The following is a 19,115-nucleotide window of genomic DNA, read 5'->3' on the forward strand; positions in this document are numbered from 1 at the left end:
CCCTCCCTCCCTCCCTCCCCTCCTTGGATCCTGGTACTCATTCTAAAATTGTGGTCCTATACAGTATTTGTCTTTATGAAACTAAGTTAGTTCAAAAATAAACATTTTTAAATATATGAATAAATATAAGAAAAAAAAATAGACAACCATTTCAGGCAAAGGCATCTAAGCACAATGTTAAAGGCTTGCACATATGGTTTAAGAAATAACCCATTTCTTTGGTTAAAGAAATAATTCTGACAAATGTCCGTCGTATGACTAGGATATATTACTGTTTCCTCTCTTTACATTACATAATGTTCTTAAAATGATTGCACGTGGTCACTAGAAGGGCTGGCATGAAGAGGAGGGCTTTCAAATCCAGTGCTTTAACAACGTGGTCTCCATTAATAAGCTGTATATTGACCACCTGGACTATGAACACCAATTATTTATGGGTTGGAATCAAGGATGAAAAAAGCAAGGGCTTCCCAGAGCTCATTGGTTTGCATGTCTCTGAAGAATTGCCTGCTTTTACCTTTCTGGAAGTTAGAGAACTTTGGGCAACTGAGGGAAGCTGAATATCAAATTTAATATTTCAATAGTAGACCAAATGATATATCAGGACATGAGGGAGGCTTAATACAAGCTGCAGGTCACCTTGTGGCACAAAGGCATTCCCTAAGAGTCAACATTGTTCTTAGTTTGTATTAACTGAATCTGTCTCATTATTAAAAATTATAAAAATACTTTATCCTCAGTCTGCAACAGGCAACAAGTACAGGTGAGAATAAACGTTTTTGAAAGAGAGCTGACACTGACCTGAAGTATGGTTTTCCCAGATCTCCACAAAATCTTTTTCACAGTTGGAGGAATTCTGAAGGTTAAATGCTTCAAAATGAATAGTTAAGTAGTGGTCTGAGAGACCCTGAAGGTGCCACACACAGACTAAATTATCTCTGTAAGGAAGTGTTGGGTATCCGATGCTTTCAATGATACCACTCCGCCCAGTCACTCTTCCTCCACACAGCGCTGCCAAGGGGAGAGAAATTTAATATTCTATTAAATATTTTAAAAGTATATATAAATATGCAATCTACACTTGTAAAAACATTCCGAGCCAAGTGAACTTGCAATGACATTTTAAAAATCAAACATTGGATAAATTATGTATACTGCATTGAAACAGATGAGGGAGAGAAAAGTCAAGAGTCCAGAATGAAGGCTCCATAGTGGAGTGTACTTGGCGGGGTGGGAGTTGGGGATTGTATACCAATGAAATAACTTTTCTTTTACTTTCCAAAGAGAAGAGCGAAATGTGGTGGAGGTGGACAGGGAGAAAAATGCAATAATGAGTGAACAGAAATCCAAAATATCTGTAAAAGTTTATTAAAATTGATAAAATAAAATTTTTTAAAACTAAAATGAACAAATTGCTGATAAAAAACAAAACAAAACTGAACATGTCTCCTTAGTTCTCCTCCTTATTTGAAATCTACCAATAATGTGGTAGATTACCACTAAATTGTTTTTTGTCAAACATTCTTCCAGGTGGTATAGCACTGGTCTGTCCATTTACTGTACAGAGGTAATTAGTGGTTGCTGTGATGCTAAACACTGTGACACTGAGGTGCCAAATGTGATAACGGTTACCCATGGTGGACAGTGTTTGGTGGAGTTTCCTGATTAAAACAAGCTTGGAAGCAGGAGTGGCACCCACTTCTGAAATGGCTTGCCTCCAGAAACTGTATGAATAGTGCTCAGGTCTTTCATTCATAGGGTTGTTATGAGTCATCCAAGACTCGATGGCATCAAACAACAACAACCACCACCACTAATGTACTTTGAGCATGTTACCAGAAAGGGCCAGTCTTTGGAGAAGGACATCATGCTTGGAAGGATGGAGGGACAGTGCAAGAGAGGACTAGACCTTGGATGAGATGGATTGACTCAGTGACTGGGGTAATAGGGGTAGGTGTGTCAGAGACAGTAGAATTGGTTCAGGATAGAGCAGGGTTCAGAGCTATTGTACGTACAGAGTTACTATGAGTCACAAGTGACTTTGACAGCACGAGACAACAGCAACTACTAATGTAAAGAGGAATAACATCTCAAGCCTAATCCAGTGGCAGGAAGTGAAAGACTGTTGAGTGATATATTCTATAAACTCACGTTCATGCTCTTGGGACACTATGTAAACCCTGTCTGTGACAGATTTCATTTAAAAAACCAATCACCTAGTATACTGTGGTGAGAAGGATTCTAAAAACAGAGGATGAGTTCATCAGGAGGGTTGTGGTTGATCAGTAATGCCTGCCACTTCTATTGTACCCATCAAATCATCACTCTACTGCAGTAATTGGTATCTTCAGGATGTGAAAACTATGATTCAATTCTTTCTTATCAGCTAGATGCAATAGCTACACTGAATTATATGTAACTTGCCTCAGGCGATAAAGTGACCTAAAGTGTAGGTTAAATACTGCTACATTCAGGATTTCTAGTTCTTGCTAAAATAAATAAAATGTGATTAGTGTCTAAACCAGATCTACCAGATATTAAAGTCTATGCCATTGTGGACCATATTATTTGCATATATAATAAAGTTTGAAAAAGAAAGAATTCAAAACATTGAGTAGATGGAGATGGTTACTTTTCCAGTAACAATAAATTTAGTCAGTGTTATAAATACCCTTATTTGATGATTAACATGTTGCCACACACTTTTAAATTGAGACCTTGCTTAGAACATATTTTTTGCCCTCATTGTGGCAACGTGTTAAATAAAATGTTATTATATAAACTAAAATAAAACATATCTGATGGCAAAAGGAAGGAGTAAAATCTTTATTTAACTGAATATGATTTTTACAAATTGGAATAAAGTCCAAAATAATGATATTTACATAAAATTCTAGTTTAAATGAGAATAAAAGTTGCAATTAAAGTGATCAGCTGTATCTCTAAGAAGTAACAATTTCATATAAATTACTATATAACATGCGAAAGTCTATAGAGCATTATGCTGAGTGAACTTACTGAGTCTCATAAGGATAAATATTGCATAAGACCATTGTGGTAAAAATAGAAGGATAACTAGTAAAATGTGTGTAAAAGTCCAAAACAGGAAGGAGGAGAGGTCAGGGGGACAGAGTATGAGGAGAGGGGTTATGACTGAGATGACAGAGTTTCGTGGGAGGGTAGAGAGGTGAAGGAATTAGGAAAGATTTAATGGGACTAAAAAAGATAAGGTAACAGTAGACATAGATTAGTGGTGATTGATTTTATAAAATACAATGTATATTAAATTGCTTGAAATATTATGTGAATGAAAGAATGTGTGAAATAGAATGTACATGAATGAAACAATATATGCAAATTTTATATGCAAATAAAGATGAAATAATTTTTTTAAGTCCAGCCATTACTCAGTCTAAAAAAATTTATAAACTTTAAATTTGTGGTTTAAAATCCTTAAATTTCTTAGCTATCTGTCTATGCTTATCATCAAAATAGTTCCTAGAGAAAAAGATTTATTCTTAAGAAAAGGCCTGGGGAGCTCTGGTGGCCCAGTGGCAAGGAGCTGCAACTACAATCCCAGAGGCGCACGGTTCGAATCCACTAGATGCTCTGCCGAGGAAGGAGGGACAATCTCCTCCTGTACCAGTCAGATCTGATTTGACGGTACACGCACACAAAAATAATAAAATAAAAAAATAAATTTAAGAAAAAGAAAAGGCCTGTGGGTCATGCTTGAGAAGCTCTCTGGACTGATACCCCTGTGGTCAACCTGAATTATAGTCTATTAACTTTCCTAATAAACTCCATAGCTATGAACAAAATAATAAAACTGAAAAATGTCTTAACGTATTATTTCTATCACTAGAATATGAAAAGTTCTGTTACCTATTGAATACTTAGCCTTGAATCCAACATGAGTAGGACTGTTATCCGTACGGAATCTCAAGTACATGGTTTCATCTGAGGACAGCTGACTTCTGGGTAAAGATGTCCCACAAGACTTGGAAAGTATTGGTGCATTTGCATCCGCTCCATCTCGCAATTCAAGGTAATTTGATGTGCAGCTGATGGCAGACGAAAATTCCGTGTCTTTTATAAGGTCAATTGCTTTGACATATTTTGATAATAAAGACATCACTGCCTTTCTTTAAGGGCATTAGTAAATCATTCTTGTAGCATAAAATACTGTGACGGTCTGTTTAAACTGTGTGTCACTTTAGATTGATCTGTGGTATTTTTCCTCCTCATAATAGACTCCTTCAAAAACTCAAACTTATATCCATTGAGTCAGTTTTGACTCGTAGTGACCCTCCATTCAGTTTCCACAGCTGCGAATACTAATGGAAGGGGACTATAAACTTTCTCCCTTGGAGCCACTTGTGGCTTCAGACTACCAGAGATGGGAAATCTTTGAGTTAGCAGTGCAATTTGCTAAGGGCTTAATTTTACAAAGACAAGTTTTACATGTTTCACACAGAAGACCCTTTACTCGTCTCCCACATTCTGTGTTAGTTTTATAAATACAAAAGTTATCCTCAATTGATCTCCTAAAACCTTAAAAATCTAACAAAATAAGCTCTATTTTAGTTCACATGACTTGACATCACTCAAGCACAGATGAACCCTTGACAGCACTTCACCTGGGTTAATGGACAAGCCAAGTCACTGGATGTCCATAAAAGCGAATACGGTATTTCTGAGCAGTCCAACCAGCTAATTTATATGGCATAAATTAAAAAGTAGCATTATATCAGGTGTCTGCATGTAAGGGAAAGCTCTGTATCCCAAATCTGCAGTGTACATGTATAATAATACATAGCACACTTTTATAATACAAGTGAACATTTCAGACTATTTAATTACCCTTTGTATTTAACATGAATAAGATAAACTTTTTGGTCTATAATTCATTAAGAAGTCTTAAAAGACAAACAAAACAACCAAACCCATTGTTGTGTAGTTGAGTCTTACTTCATAGTGGCTCTCTAGGACAGAGAACTTTCCCATAGAGTTTCAAGGCTGACAATCTTTACATAACCAGTCGGCTACATCTTTCTTCATGGAGCAAATGGTAGATTCCAACCAGGGGACTGTTGGGTTAGAAGTTGAGCACTTGATTATGGCACTACTAGTGCTCTCTTGTTAACTTGAGATTGGGAGATTGTCCTGCACTAGACTAAGTTCTTGTTCTGACCCTGGTGATTCCCAGTATCAAATCACACACAACCACATGTGCTAAGCAGATAATTTATATAATTTATGACACTGAGTATGAGGCTGGTAAAATAATTTTTAATCTAATAGAGACAATACACTTTTCCTGTGGAAGGAAAAATGAATAACATGTATGTCAAGCAGCCATCCTGAGTGTCTCCCGGAGGATGTAATTGGGCCACTGGGGACTGTGCGCACAATCTACGTGGATGATGGTAAAGTCCCTGACAGGCAACATTTCTTGGGTTTAAGGTATTAAGTAGTTTTTTTTTCTTCTTTCCTAGATTTTCTATGTAATACACACAGGTGAGGAAAGAAAGAATATATTATTCTGAGGTGCTGTCACAGTATAAAAAATTGTCTGGGTTAGAGAAAAATGAAATGGAAGTAACCTACTTGGGTGTTATTTCGATATTGAATTGGTCTTCAAACTGCAGCTGCACAAGCTTTCCAGGGGGAGCAGATAAGATCCAAATGCAATCAGCGTGCGGGGGGTAATTGTCAGGGTGGTTGGGAGAGGTCACATATCCAGAGGAATCAGCATCATGGATGTAAATATTGCCACCACAAGCTATCAGGAAATACAGTTAAATCAATATAACAAAGTTAAATCTTTCATGCTGGTGAAAGAGGAGAGTTAACTATTATTTTTTCCCCTCCAAAATAAATTTATCTACATTTCCAACTTCAATTTCCTTTCATTGTGGTGATGATGCTATTATGGGCTGTCAAGACAACTGACTGTTAGCGACCCTATGAACAATGGCTCTGAACCTTGCCCTGTCTTGAGCCAACTTCACTCTTCACTGACACACCTGACCTCATTGTCACATTTACTGTGTTGATCCATCTCATCCTAGGTCCTCCTCTCCTGTGCTGACCCTCTCCCCTTCTAAGCATGACGTCCTTCTCCAAGGACTGGTCCCTCCTGGAAATGTGCCCAAAGTATGGGAGATAGAGTTTCAAAATATTTTCCTTGTTATGAATTTTCCTTACTTTCTTCTTAAGGAATTAAATTCTGTTTTTGCTATTGAGGGAGCCACCAGGTAAAATAGTTTTTAATTAGTCTAACAACCTCCTTTTCACTGAACAGTTCTTCCTTCCTTAAAGTCATCAAAATAATTAGGGTAGACAGTAAATTAAGGACATCTTTAAAATTAAAGCGTTAATACATGTGAGATAAAATGCAAGTATTCTGAAGTCATGACTTCCCACTGCTCATAAAATTCAATAGAATAATGCAGAATCTTGCTCTTTGCATGTATAAAATACTAAAATTCCTACACCTCTGTGGGCATCTCCTCATTATGTTGCTATAGAATGTAGATGCATTTGAAGACTAGGCAATGAATGATATGAGACAATTTAGTACTTATTTTTTTGCAAGAAAATAAAGAAGCTTTTAATTTTTTTCTAGAAGACTGAAATATTATAAAACACATTTTTTCTGATACTAATAAAGGCTCACTGTACTTCACAACAAATAAACTGTGCAAAAGTGAACATCATACATAGAACATTAATTTAATTAACCTGCCCAATAACAAAGCCTCACAGATACTTGACTTCTGAATTCTAGTGGCATTTATTTCTGTTCTCATTCAGCCTTTTATGGTCACATTCTGAATTCTGTCATTCCCGAGAACTTCTCCATCTCTCGAACTTTAAATTTCTAATTGCCCTTCACTAGCTTCCATTTCCTTGCTCTTTGCTTTCTTTAGTCTTGCCCTGCCCAATTCTAACACTACAGTTTCCAGTGAATTTTGTTGTAATTGTTAGGTGTTCTGGAGTCAACTCTGCATTATTGCCACTCTATGTACAAAAGAACAAAACCCTGTTTAATCTTGTGCTATCTTCACAATCTCTGCTGTGCTTATTGTTGTAGTCACTGTCAACACATCTTGTTGAGGGACTTCCTTACTTTTGTTGACTCTGCTTTTCCATGCATGCTGTTCCTTCCCAGAGTCTTGCCTATCCTGATAACAAGGGCAAAGTTTGTGAGACAGACTCTTACCATCCTTGGCTCTAAGAAGCACCCTGGGTGTACTTCAACTAATTCATGAGAACTGGTAGTACTACAAATACATGTTCTCTGACTTCAACACTGACAAGCATTCCTTCCTCCTCTGTTATAGAAACTACAACCACATGAAACTCATCTATTCTTCCTAAACCCTTTCCTCTTTCTATTTGTCCCTAACTCTCAACATATTACTCTGAAGTCTACTTTTAAAAAGAAACACAATAGATGATAAATATCTCAGTTTCCTTTACCTCTTTTCGCATATCTTTAGTTTATTAGTCTGTATGTCTACTCCTTCCTTTTTCTTAGACATTATCTTCCTGCATATCTAGATCAGGTTCCTATTTTGTTCTATCTCTGCAGGGACCATTTCCTACTTAATCCCTCTCCACTTCCTATATATTGCAATTACTCCATTCTCTTACCCTTTTGTATGTCCTTTCTATAATCATGTACTGCACTGTCACTTTCTCTATTCCTTACCTCCTTTTACTCTTCCCCTTTAATTCTTCAATCCTATCAAAGCACCCTTACCCTGTAACTCATTCACAATGGTATAACCCAAAGATCCTTTTAAATCCTTATTTTATATCCATATCACTTGGCTAGATCTTCCTTCTTGCTTGGAAGTTTCTTCCCTTAGCTTCCTAGATATCAAGCTCTCCTTGTTCTTCTTTTACCTCTTTCTCATTATTCCCCTGAAGCCCCTTGGGGACCTCTTTCTTGATATTAAATTATCTAGGACACTGATGTGCCAAACGTGGTAATGGTTACCCATGGTGGACAGTGTTTGCTGGAGCTTCTTAACTAAAACAAGCCTGGAAGCAGGAGCGGCATCCACTTCCAAAATGGCTTGCCTCCGGAAACTCTATGTATGAACAGTACTCAGGCCTTTTGTTCATAGGGTCGCTATGAGTCATCTATGACTTGACGGCACCTAACAACAACAACAAGAAGGAATCTCTCTGTGGTCTTTCTTTTTTCCTTTTAAACATTTCTCTGACTAATGCCAGCCATCCTCATGGCATTATAGTTGGCTGCTGATTCCTAGATATGCAGCATAGATTCTTCTTCTGACATCCATGGCCACTTTGCAAAAGATATAAGAATTTAAAACTTAATATTCCCCAAATGAATCTTATCATCTGCTTAAAATCTAGAGGTCCAGACAGAAAAGAATGATAGCATCACCTTCCTCTGAGACTAACATTCCTATCCACCTTCTCTACTCTTCTTTTATCCTTTGTATGAATTTCAGTTATATATTATCTGCTTTGACAATAAAATCAAGCTCTGTGAAGGCATAATTTCTTTAACTGCTTTGTCTCCAGCAGCTAGTACATTGACTGTCACATGGCAGAGTCTCTCAAATGTTTATGGAATGAATGGACTCACCTAATCAGAAATCTAGAGGTCATCCCTGGCACCCTGCCTCATTTCCCACATCCAGATGATTTCTAAATTCACTCAAATTCACATTTATAACATCTGTCACTATGTTCTCTATGTCACTATATTTTCATTCTTAACATCTCAATTCAGTTGCTTAACAATTATTTCTGGAACTATTATTTCATCTGATCTCCCCACGTTATTCTTGTTCCCCACAATATCTTCTCAATGCTGCAGGCTAATTTATGTTTCCAATGATCATGCCATTCATACTTTGATTAAAATGCTACAGTCATTCTCATTTCCTTCAGGTTCATATTTTAGCTTCTATCATGGCATCTACCACCTCTTAGCATTTATAAATCTGCTTGCTATGCATGTCTGTCAGATAATGTTTTAAATCTGAGCATTCAAATTAAGACAGAGTAGGAAGAAGGATTGGCCATACACTCTGAGATAGCAGGCCTTCAAAAACCCTATGTACAATAGAGCACACTTAGACTAGCAGATACAAGATAGAGCAGGGTTCAGGAGTGTTATATATAGTATTGCTACGAGTTGCAGGTGACATGACAGCACATAACAACAATAACAAGGTTGCACAACTCAAAGAATGTTGACTGTACAGAGAAATAGCTTAATTGGTCTAGGATTCTTTGCATACATTCTTCAAAACAACACAAAAATTAATGATAACAATGCACATTATGACTTATTCAGGAATCTGGGATAAGGCCATGGAATCATCCTGAAATAGATATTTAGTTTTTGCAAACAAATAAAGACTTAATACTTATAATTCTCATAATTCTCTCTAGTGACACTCCCACTTTTCTTGCAACTACGCTTATTCACTTAAATAAGCATTATGCAAGAATAATGTCATGGGAATTAAATCATTAGAGCAGAATGAAATATCATTACAATCAAATGTAATTAAGTAAAAGTAGTTAAAGATCACAGAAATAATATATAATTAAATGAGTAATAAAATCAGAGGATTATGTTTTCATTTAAAAGGATGCATACCTATGATCACAAAACGAGACAATTACAATTCTTACATTGTTTCTATAACTGAAAGTAGATTGAAATTACATATTTTGCAAAATAAAAGTGTTAGGAATTCTGGGGGATCATTTAAAACAGTTTACTTCATAATCATGGAGAATTTCATGTTGGTCACTCAGTTCTACATGTGGTCTTGGAAAAGTCTAAACCTCGTTTTGCTTAGCTATAAAATAAGAATAATGAAGCTTTCTGTAAAAAGTAGTCATGTTGAGCTATTGAAATATTGAGAATATAATAGGTCTTGCTTTAATAGGTAGCTAATCATACAAAAAAATTTACTCTTCATTTAGAAAAATAACATTGTTTTTTCCAAACCTCCACATCACTTTACCAAGAAAAGTCAATTAATTTGAACGGTCAGACTATTGGTTGGCAAATAGGTGTTTAACCAGCACATCACCAGGGCTCCATTTAAATGAGGAAAAGAAATAAGTTCACAAAAATTACAGATTTTAATTGCAGTAAAAGTACTTACCTAAACTCTTAGCTTCATATTTGATCTTAAATCCTTGTCCTCCATTACTATTATCAGAAATAAACTGAACAAACATTTGATTATCTGAGGTAAACATAGTAGATGAAGGACGGCTGCCACAGAAATGACCATTTCTTCCATGGGGTCCCAAAGGCGGAGAATAAGCATCAGGTCCATTTTTCAGCTAGGAAGAGAAATTAATATTGCTTCATATTGTGTCAGATGAAATGCAATAGTCCTATAAATGCATTTCCCACAAGGAAAAGTCGTCATTGTCTTTTCTGAATGAAGTGTGCAGACAAAGTAATTAGGAAGGGGCATAGACAAGACTTACTATCAAATAATCCCCCTGGTTACAAGAAGAATCTTCATTTGGGATCTGGAATGGCTGTTCAAAATGGACAGCGATGGTCAGACCACTCTGAACCAGGACATGCCAAGAACAGTTGAGGTTGGGAGGGTAGGTTTCGGGATACATGGGAGATGTAACAACTCCTCTGTCTGCATGCAAATAGCCACCACAACCTTCACAGAAAGACATAAACAGAGGTCATTTCAATGACATAGACACTAGATATTTATGTATAATTCCTTTTCTTGAGGATTTTCTAGGCGTAGGGAAAAAAAAGATATAATTTGAAACTAACTCGGACAAGGTGTAGAAGATCAGATTCCTATAACAAGCACTACCTATTGGGTGCACTTAACCCCTGTTAAGATCTAAGGGTATTTAGGCAAGTAATGGAAAGAAATTTCTTAAACTTGCATTATAGTTGGATAAACATGCATTGTTGTCACTGTTGGTATGTACTGTAAAGTTTCAGAAGCTGTAAAACGCACAGAAGGAGACTGTCCATCTCCTGAAACTCAGCAGATTTTCAGAGGCAGTTAATCACATGGGAGGAAACTGTCCATCCTTCTCCTGCAGAGCAGCTGGTGTGCTTGAACTGTGTGCCTTCAGGATTGCAGCACAGATTCTTGTCATTTGGCCACCAGAGCTCCCTAGAAAGTGGTTAGTAGATTAAAAACGTATACCTTTTGGTTGACAGCATAATTCTTTACCACTAAGCCACCAGAGCTCCTCCTTTGTGATTAACTGCCTCTGAAAATTCTCTGGAGGATCAGCTATGGGTTGGTTCTGACTTGATCATAAACAAAACAACAATATGGGAGCTGGTGATAAATTCTTCAAATGAAAATAAATGGTGGTGCATGTGGAGTTGTATTGTTTGTAGAAGTTAGAGAACGTCAGAAGGAAACATCTGAAGAAAGATTTTAACAAAATGCTGGATTGAGCCACATGATTTTGTAGAAGAGTACTTTAGGCCAGAAAACAATGCAAAGGCTGGAGAGTTGGAGCTGAATCAAGTAGAGCAGATGGACTAGAATAGGAGTTGGGAACTGTAACAGATCTTTACTGGAAAGGATTCTCTTTGCATGGGAAAAAGATGACAGTGGAACAAAATGATATAATTTGACTTATAACTTAAAAGATGACGCTGTCTGTAATGGTTAGCCTAGAAGCAAAAATACATTAAAAAGCAAAAGGAGATGTCAGGTATGGAGGTGATTACCTAAGTCTAAGAAGAGATGCTACATGCCTGGAGTAGGACAGTAGCAGTAGAAGTGGTTAAGATATGGTCTGACTCTAGATATATTATGAGGGAGAATTGCTAATGATTAGGATGGGTAGGGTGTAAGTAAAAAAAAAAATCAAAGAATACAGCACGTTTTGTTTTTCTTAACTAACTGAAAGAACATATTTTCCACTTAATAAAATTGTGAAGAGTAAAGAATAAATAACTTTAGGACAAGAGAGAAAAAAAGAGTAGAATCAAGAGTTCACTTCTTGGACAAATAGTGCACAACATTGCTGTTATAAAATAGGATGGGATGGGGGTTGGGGAGATAATGAGGAAAGAGTGGATAGATAATGAACAGTAGAACAGATGAGGGGAAGAACTGTCCACAAGGAATATACGATTAGATATTATATGTGTGACAATAATCTGGAACAAGAGATTCCTTGCAGGATAGGCTAGGGAAGTGGGGAGAAGAGAAAGAAAATGTGCAAAATGAATAAAAAAAAGTTTGTTAAAAAAGAGTTTGATTTTCCATTTGGCAACAATTCATCTTTTGGATATAGAGCATATATAGGAGATAGATATAGATGATCTAGATCTAGATCTAGATCTAGATCGAGATCGAGATCTAGATCGAGATCAAGAGAGAGAGAGAGAGATAATTATTGTAGGAGAAGAATGGAAAAATCTCCTCCTGTGAGATTAACTGTCTCTGAAAAGAGAGTGGAGGCCAGCTATGAGTTGATTTCAACTCAGTGGGACTCAACAACAACGAAGATCTATCTTAGGTATGTAGGTAGGTAGGTAGGTAGATAAAGTATATATTATGCATTTTGATATACATATATATTATACATAAAGATAATGGTTTCCCATTGTGGACAGTGTTTGGTGGACCTCCTAGCTGTAAAACAGGTTGGGAAGCAGGAGTAGCATCCACTGCCTAAACTGCACACCTCTGGAAACTCTATGAACTTGGAGAAACAACAATAGCTATGGAAAGGCATTAGGTCTTTTGTTTATAGAGTCTCTATGAGTTGACCTCCACTCAATGGCAATCAACAACAACATATATAAAGATCTAGCTCAAGGAAGATTTCAAAAGGCAGCTCAAGAGGAAAAAGCAAAGTATTATAATGGATTGTGCAGTAAGTTGAAAGTGGAGAATAAAAAGGGAAGAACTTGCTCTGTATTTCTCAAGTTGAGAGAACGGAAAAGGAAATTTAGATCTCAAGTCACAATACTGAAAGAGAATACATAGAATCACTGTACCAAAAAGAACTGATTAACGCTAAAATATTTGAAGAAGTACCATACAAGCAGGAACCAATGGTAATGAAGGAGGAAGTGGAAGCCGCCCAGGAATTGACAGGATGCCAATTGATTTCTTTCATTTGACAGATGCATTTAACTGGATGCTCTCATCAGTCTATGCTAGGAAATTTGGAAGACAGCTATCTGGCCAAGGGATTAGAAGTCTATATTTGTTCCTATTCACAAGAAAGACGATCCAGCAAATGTGGAAACTATTTAACAGTATCATTAATATCACATGCAAGCCAAATACTGAAGATCATTCAAAAACAGCTAGAACAGTACATAGATAGGGAACTGCCAGAAGTTGAAGGAGGATTTATAAGAGGTGGTGGCTCCAGGATATCACTGCTGACATCTGATGGGTCCTGGCTGAAAGTATAGAATACCAGAAGAATGTCTGTTTGTGCTTTATTGACTATGCAAAGGCATTTGACAGTGTGGATCATAATAAATTGTGTCTGACACTGAGAAGAATAGGAGTCCCAGAATACTTAATTGTGCATGTGTGAAACCTATACCTGGGCCAGGAGGCTGTTGTGTGTACAAAGCAGGGAAATACTTCATGGTTTAAAATTAAGAAGAGAATGAGTCAGTGGTTGTATTTTCTTGCCATACTTATTTAATCTGTATGAGGAGCAAATTATTCAAGGAGCTTAACTTTATGCAGAGAAATGTGGCATCAAGATTGGTGAGAGACTCATCAATAACCTGTTATGCAGATGACACAGCTTTGCTTACTGAAAGTGAGTAGTACTTAAAGCACTTGTTGGAGAAGATCATGGAAGGAACTCTTCAATATGATTGCATCTCAATGTTAAGAAAACAAAGATTCTTACCACTAGACTGATAGGCAACATCATGATGGATGGAGAAGAGATTCAAACTGTCAGCAACTTAATTTTATTTGGATCCACAATTAACACCCTGAATAACAGAAGTCAGGAAATCAGGAGATACATTGCACTGGGAAAGTCTGCAGTTAGGGACCTCTCCAAATTATTGAGAAATCATGATATAAGTTTGAGTACTAAGGTGCATCTGATTCAGGCCAAGGTCTTTCAAATAAGTTGCTACATATCTGAGAGCTAGACAATGAATAAGGATGATAGAAGAATTGATGCCTTTGAGCTATGGTGTTGGAGAAGAGCACTGTCATTCCATGGACCATCAAAAGAACCAACAAATATGCCTTGGAGAAGGTGCAGCCTGAGTATTCTTTGGAGGCAAGGATGATGAGGCTTTGCCTCATATACTTCAGGCACGTTGCTCAGAGGCACTATTCCTTGGAAAGGGACATGATACTTGGAAGGCTGGAGCATCAGCAAAAGAGAAGAAGACCCTCAACCAGGTGGGTTGACAGAGTGATTGCTGCAATGGACTCTAGTGTGTGAGGAAGTGTGAAGATGGTACAAGATAGGACAGGGTTCAGATATACTGTTCATAGAGTCACTATGAGTCATAACTCAATGGCACCACCATAACAACATATGTAAAGATTATATAAATGTATATGGAGGGGAAGAGAGAGAGAGAGAGAGAGAGAGAGAGAGAGAGAGGAGACACATACCTGCTAATGAAAAAATTGGAGGGTTAAGTGTAAACAGAAGCACCTTGAAACTTTCAGAAATTAAGCTAGCTAAAACCCTGCGCACGTAAACTCTGACACAAATAAGGTCACCATCAAGAAAGTCAATTTGATAGCAACTGATGTTGGTGGTCATTATATATAATTTACTGTCAAGTATGCTGTTGTTAAGTGCCATCGAGTGCAGTATAAGTCTTAGTGACCCTATTAACAACAGATGTGAACCCTGTCCTATCCTATGCTATCTTCACTATCCCTGATTTATTAAATTCCATTGCTGTAGACACTGCGTCAATCTTTCTCTTTTCTTAAAACAAATATTTTATACTGATTTATTTACAAAGTTTGAATACATTGTTTTTCACAGTGTTTTTTTTTTCACTTCCTTCATCTCCCCCTCCATCCATCAAATTGTGCGACCCTATGATTAACACCCCCACACTCTACTCATCATCACCCCTCTGCTCCACCCCTCTTTGGATTCTCATACTCATTCTATAATAATGTTGTTACAGAGCTGAGTTACTTCACTTAGCATAGTGCTCTCCAAACCCTCCCAACTTAGGTAGTAATTTAAAAAAATCATTGTTCTTATGTTCTGCATAGTATTCCATTATGTAAATGTACCATAATTTCTCAATCTGTTTTATATACAAAAACCTCTGGGATACAGCTAAGGCAGTCCTCAGGGGGCAATTCACAGCAATAGCCACACATAAAAAAGGAAGAAAGAAAAATCAATGATCTAACTAAACACTTTCATCAAGTAGAAAAACAACAAACTAATCCTACATTCTCTAAAAGAAAAGAAACTATAAGGATAAGAGCTGAAATCAATGAGATAGAAAACAGAAAAACAATTGAAATCATGAATAATACCAGGAACTGGTCTTTCAAAGGGTCAATACAATTGGCAAGCTTAAAAAAATAAAAGACGGCAGGGCAAGCTGTGTGTTCAGCCCCAGGTGGGTGGTGGGGCAAGCTGTGTGTTTGGCCTCCAGGGGGGAGAACCAGCCCGGCCCTCGGGGTGAGTTCCTTAGCCCTCGGATTGTACCATCTGAGCTCTGGGTAGAAAAAACTGTCTAGGATATACAGAGAATTTTATCAAGGTTACTTTCCTCCACTCCTCTCCTCTAGTACACCCATAACACCCCCAAAAGCCCTTCTATGTGTAACTCATAAGTTTGTTCTCTCTAAATTTGCTGCCTTTTCTATAGGTAAACTTAACACTGAGTTTTACTCCAGATCTGACCCTGAACCCAGTTCTAGAGACAAAAAGGAAATACAATGGCCAGTTAAGGAAACAAAGGAGGATGGAGCCTCAGGGTTCAGTCAGCCATCCCTACTAGACCCACCTGGGAAAACACTTTGCAGTCCAGAGGGGAGTAAATGTCAGGAAACCATCTTCTTACAGAACTAGAAGGTACGCAGCTTCTACCCAAGACTACCAGTAAGGTGATAAAGTGTGCTCCCTTTCTCCCTTCACATCAATGCCCCTGATCAGCATGAAGAAGCCAGAGAGTCTGCGCCCAATTCCCAAATGAGAAACCCACAAGTGAAAAAGACAGTTTGTTTAATCACCATTGGACTATGCTTACCATTGTCCTGAATCATCTGGTCCCCACTGGATCCTTTTCATTTCCTTCACCTGCTCCCCCCACCAACCAAATTGTGCAGTCTTGCAACTGCATCCCTGCAATTTTCATCCCTGTCCATTCTCACCCTTCTGTTCCCAACCCTCACCTCTGTGTATCCCCAACATGTTTTTCCCAATAAAATTTAAAATAAATGAATGAATGAATGAATGAATGAATGAATAGATAGATAAGATAGATAGATAAAAAATATAAAAGAGAAGACAGACAGGGAGCTCTGGTGGCCTAGTGGCAAAAAATGCTGCACTGCAACCCCAGAGGTATGTGGTTTGAATCCACTGGATATTCTGCTGGAGAAGGAGGGGCAATCTCCTCCTGTACCAGTCAGATCTAATTTGACGGTACATACACAAAAAAATAATAAAATAATTTTTTTTAAAAAGAGAAGACACAGATAACTTCATTAAGAAATTAGAGGTGACATCACAACAGAATCAGATGAAATTTAATAAAAAAATATCAGAATATGATGAAAAGCTATTCTCTGATAAATTCAAAAACCTAGAGGAAATGAACAAATTATTTGAAACTCATGGTCTACCCAGTTTGACAAGGACAGATATAGAACACTTGAACAGACCCATTACAAAAGAAAAAAAAATTGAACAGACCATAAAAAGAGTTCCCCATAAGAAATCTTTCTTATTGAGGGTCTTTCTTTCTTTCACTGACCCTCCACTTTTACAAGCATGATGTCCTTTTCCAACATGCCTAGGGGAGCCTTGGTGGTTTAGTGATGAAGAACTGTACAGCCAAAACAAAGGCATATGGCTTGAATCCACCAGTGGCTCTCCAGGAGAAAGATGGGTAAAATCCCCCAACAATTTACTGTCTCTGAGAACTTACTGGAGGGTCAGCTATGGGTAAGTTCCAACTCAATGGTACATAACAACAACATGCCCAAAGTATGTGAAGTGAAGCTTTACCATCCTTCCCTTCATGAAGCACTCTGGCTGTACTTGCTTCAAGACATATGTGTTTGTTCTTTTGTCAGTCCATGGAATATTCAGTATTTTCCTCCAACACCACAATTCAAGGCATCAATCTTTCTCTGTCATTATTGCTCATTTTCCAGATCTCAGATGCATAGCAAATTATTGAAAAGGCTATGGCTTCAGTCATGTGCACCTCATCTTGAAGCTGACATCATTGCTCTCCTGTACTTTGGAGAGGTCTCTGACAGCAGACATCCCCAGTGCAACACTTCTTTTATTTTCTTGACTGCTGTTACTAATGGATGCAATCAAGATGAAATCTTAGACAACTTCAATTATTTCTTTATCTAGTGTGATGTCACCTATTGGCCCAGTGGTGAGTATCTTTGTTTGTTTGACGTTTTTTTTATATTGAGATGTAAACCATATTGAAGGTTGTAGTGTTTTATCTTCTGCAGCAATTATTTCAAGTTCTTCTAACTTTCATAAAGCAAGGTTTCAATATCTACATAATGAAGTCCATTATGAGTCATCCTCCAATTCTCTTAACACATTCTTCTCACAAAGTTCAGCTTCTGAATTATTTATTCAGCATACAGACTGAATAGATACAAAGAGAAGAAACAACCTTGACATACACCTTTCTTGATCTTAATCCATGCAGTGCTCCCTTGTTCTGTTTGGGCAAAACCTTCTTGAATTAGGTATAAGTTTTGTATAAGAACAATTAAGTGTACTGGGATTCCCATTCTTTTCAATATCAACCATATTTTGTTATGATACATAAAAGCAAATGCCTTTGCATAGTTATATACATTCTTCTGGTAATCCCTACTTCCAGCCAAGATTCATCTAACATCGACAACGATATCTCTGGTGCCATGGCCTCATGGCGTCTTCCAAACTCATCTTGAATTTCTGGAAGCTCTCTCTTAATGTACTCTTCTAGCCATTTTTGGATGATCTTCAATAATATTTTACTTCCATCTGATATTAATGCTATTGGTTGATAATCTCCACATTCTGTTAGATGATCATTCTTGGGAATGGGAACAAACAGGGAAGATACCTTGTCTAGTCATTTGGCCAGGTAGCTATCTTCCAAATTTCCTGGTACAGACAGATGAGCACATCCATGGCTTCATTTGTTAGATGAAACCTCAAATGGTATCCCATTGATTCCTGGTGCCTTGTTTTTTGCTAATGCCTTCAACGTCACTTGGACTTCTTCCCTCATCACCATTGGCTCTTGATCATATGCTATGTCTTGAAATATTTCAGTGTTGACTAATACTTTTTGGTACAGGGACTCTGTCTGTTCCCTTCATTTTCTTCTCTTTTTTAAAAAAAACTTTTAAAATATGCACATATAAAAATACACAAGGAAAGAAAGATGTTGGGAGTTAAGGGAAGAAAGTGAATGGAGGAAGTATTAATTTGCTAGTTGTCAGAGGCTTAGAGCATGGCTGAGCATGTGTAGAGAGTCATACAAATAGTTTAATCTTAGAAGTAGATTTTTCCTGAGGTCTGTTTAGTTCAAAGTTCATTCTCTTAAATGACAGTGCAGATTAATTCAGAGTTCACTCTCTTAAATGATGATGCAGACTGTATCTCTTGAGTATGATGAGGATATTTTATGTTCACTTGCTCCCTACCTCTTAAAAGGCATATATAATAGAGGAGGTGATTTTTGTCTACTTTTTATTGTCTAGATTAAAAATCTACTTTAAAAATTGTGTTTTTCAGTTAAATATCTGAGAGGTTTTTAGATATATCAGTGATTGCCTACTTAACATTCATTAAGTTGAGGTTTAGAATTATTCTTGAACTTCACGTTTTGCCACATTTTGAAAAATCTTATCAGA

General features: G+C 37.2%; 1 protein-coding gene across 1 annotated transcript in view; it reads right to left on the bottom strand.

The window, feature by feature from the left end:
* Positions 1–19,115, bottom strand: part of LOC102869221 (cubilin-like) — a 396,294-nt gene that overhangs the window by 105,925 nt on the left and 271,254 nt on the right. The window contains exons 42-46 of the mRNA XM_006894323.1: positions 10,510–10,700; positions 10,176–10,359; positions 5,611–5,785; positions 3,886–4,064; positions 802–1,011 (exon numbers count right to left, since the gene is read on the bottom strand). Of these exons, the coding sequence (XP_006894385.1) occupies positions 802–1,011; positions 3,886–4,064; positions 5,611–5,785; positions 10,176–10,359; positions 10,510–10,700 (939 nt within the window). The remainder of the gene's footprint in view (positions 1–801; positions 1,012–3,885; positions 4,065–5,610; positions 5,786–10,175; positions 10,360–10,509; positions 10,701–19,115) is intronic.

Source organism: Elephantulus edwardii, unplaced genomic scaffold (assembly GCF_000299155.1).
Source record: "Elephantulus edwardii isolate Elephantulus edwardi_28Jun2011 unplaced genomic scaffold, EleEdw1.0 scaffold00139, whole genome shotgun sequence".
NCBI lineage: Eukaryota > Metazoa > Chordata > Mammalia > Macroscelidea > Macroscelididae > Elephantulus > Elephantulus edwardii.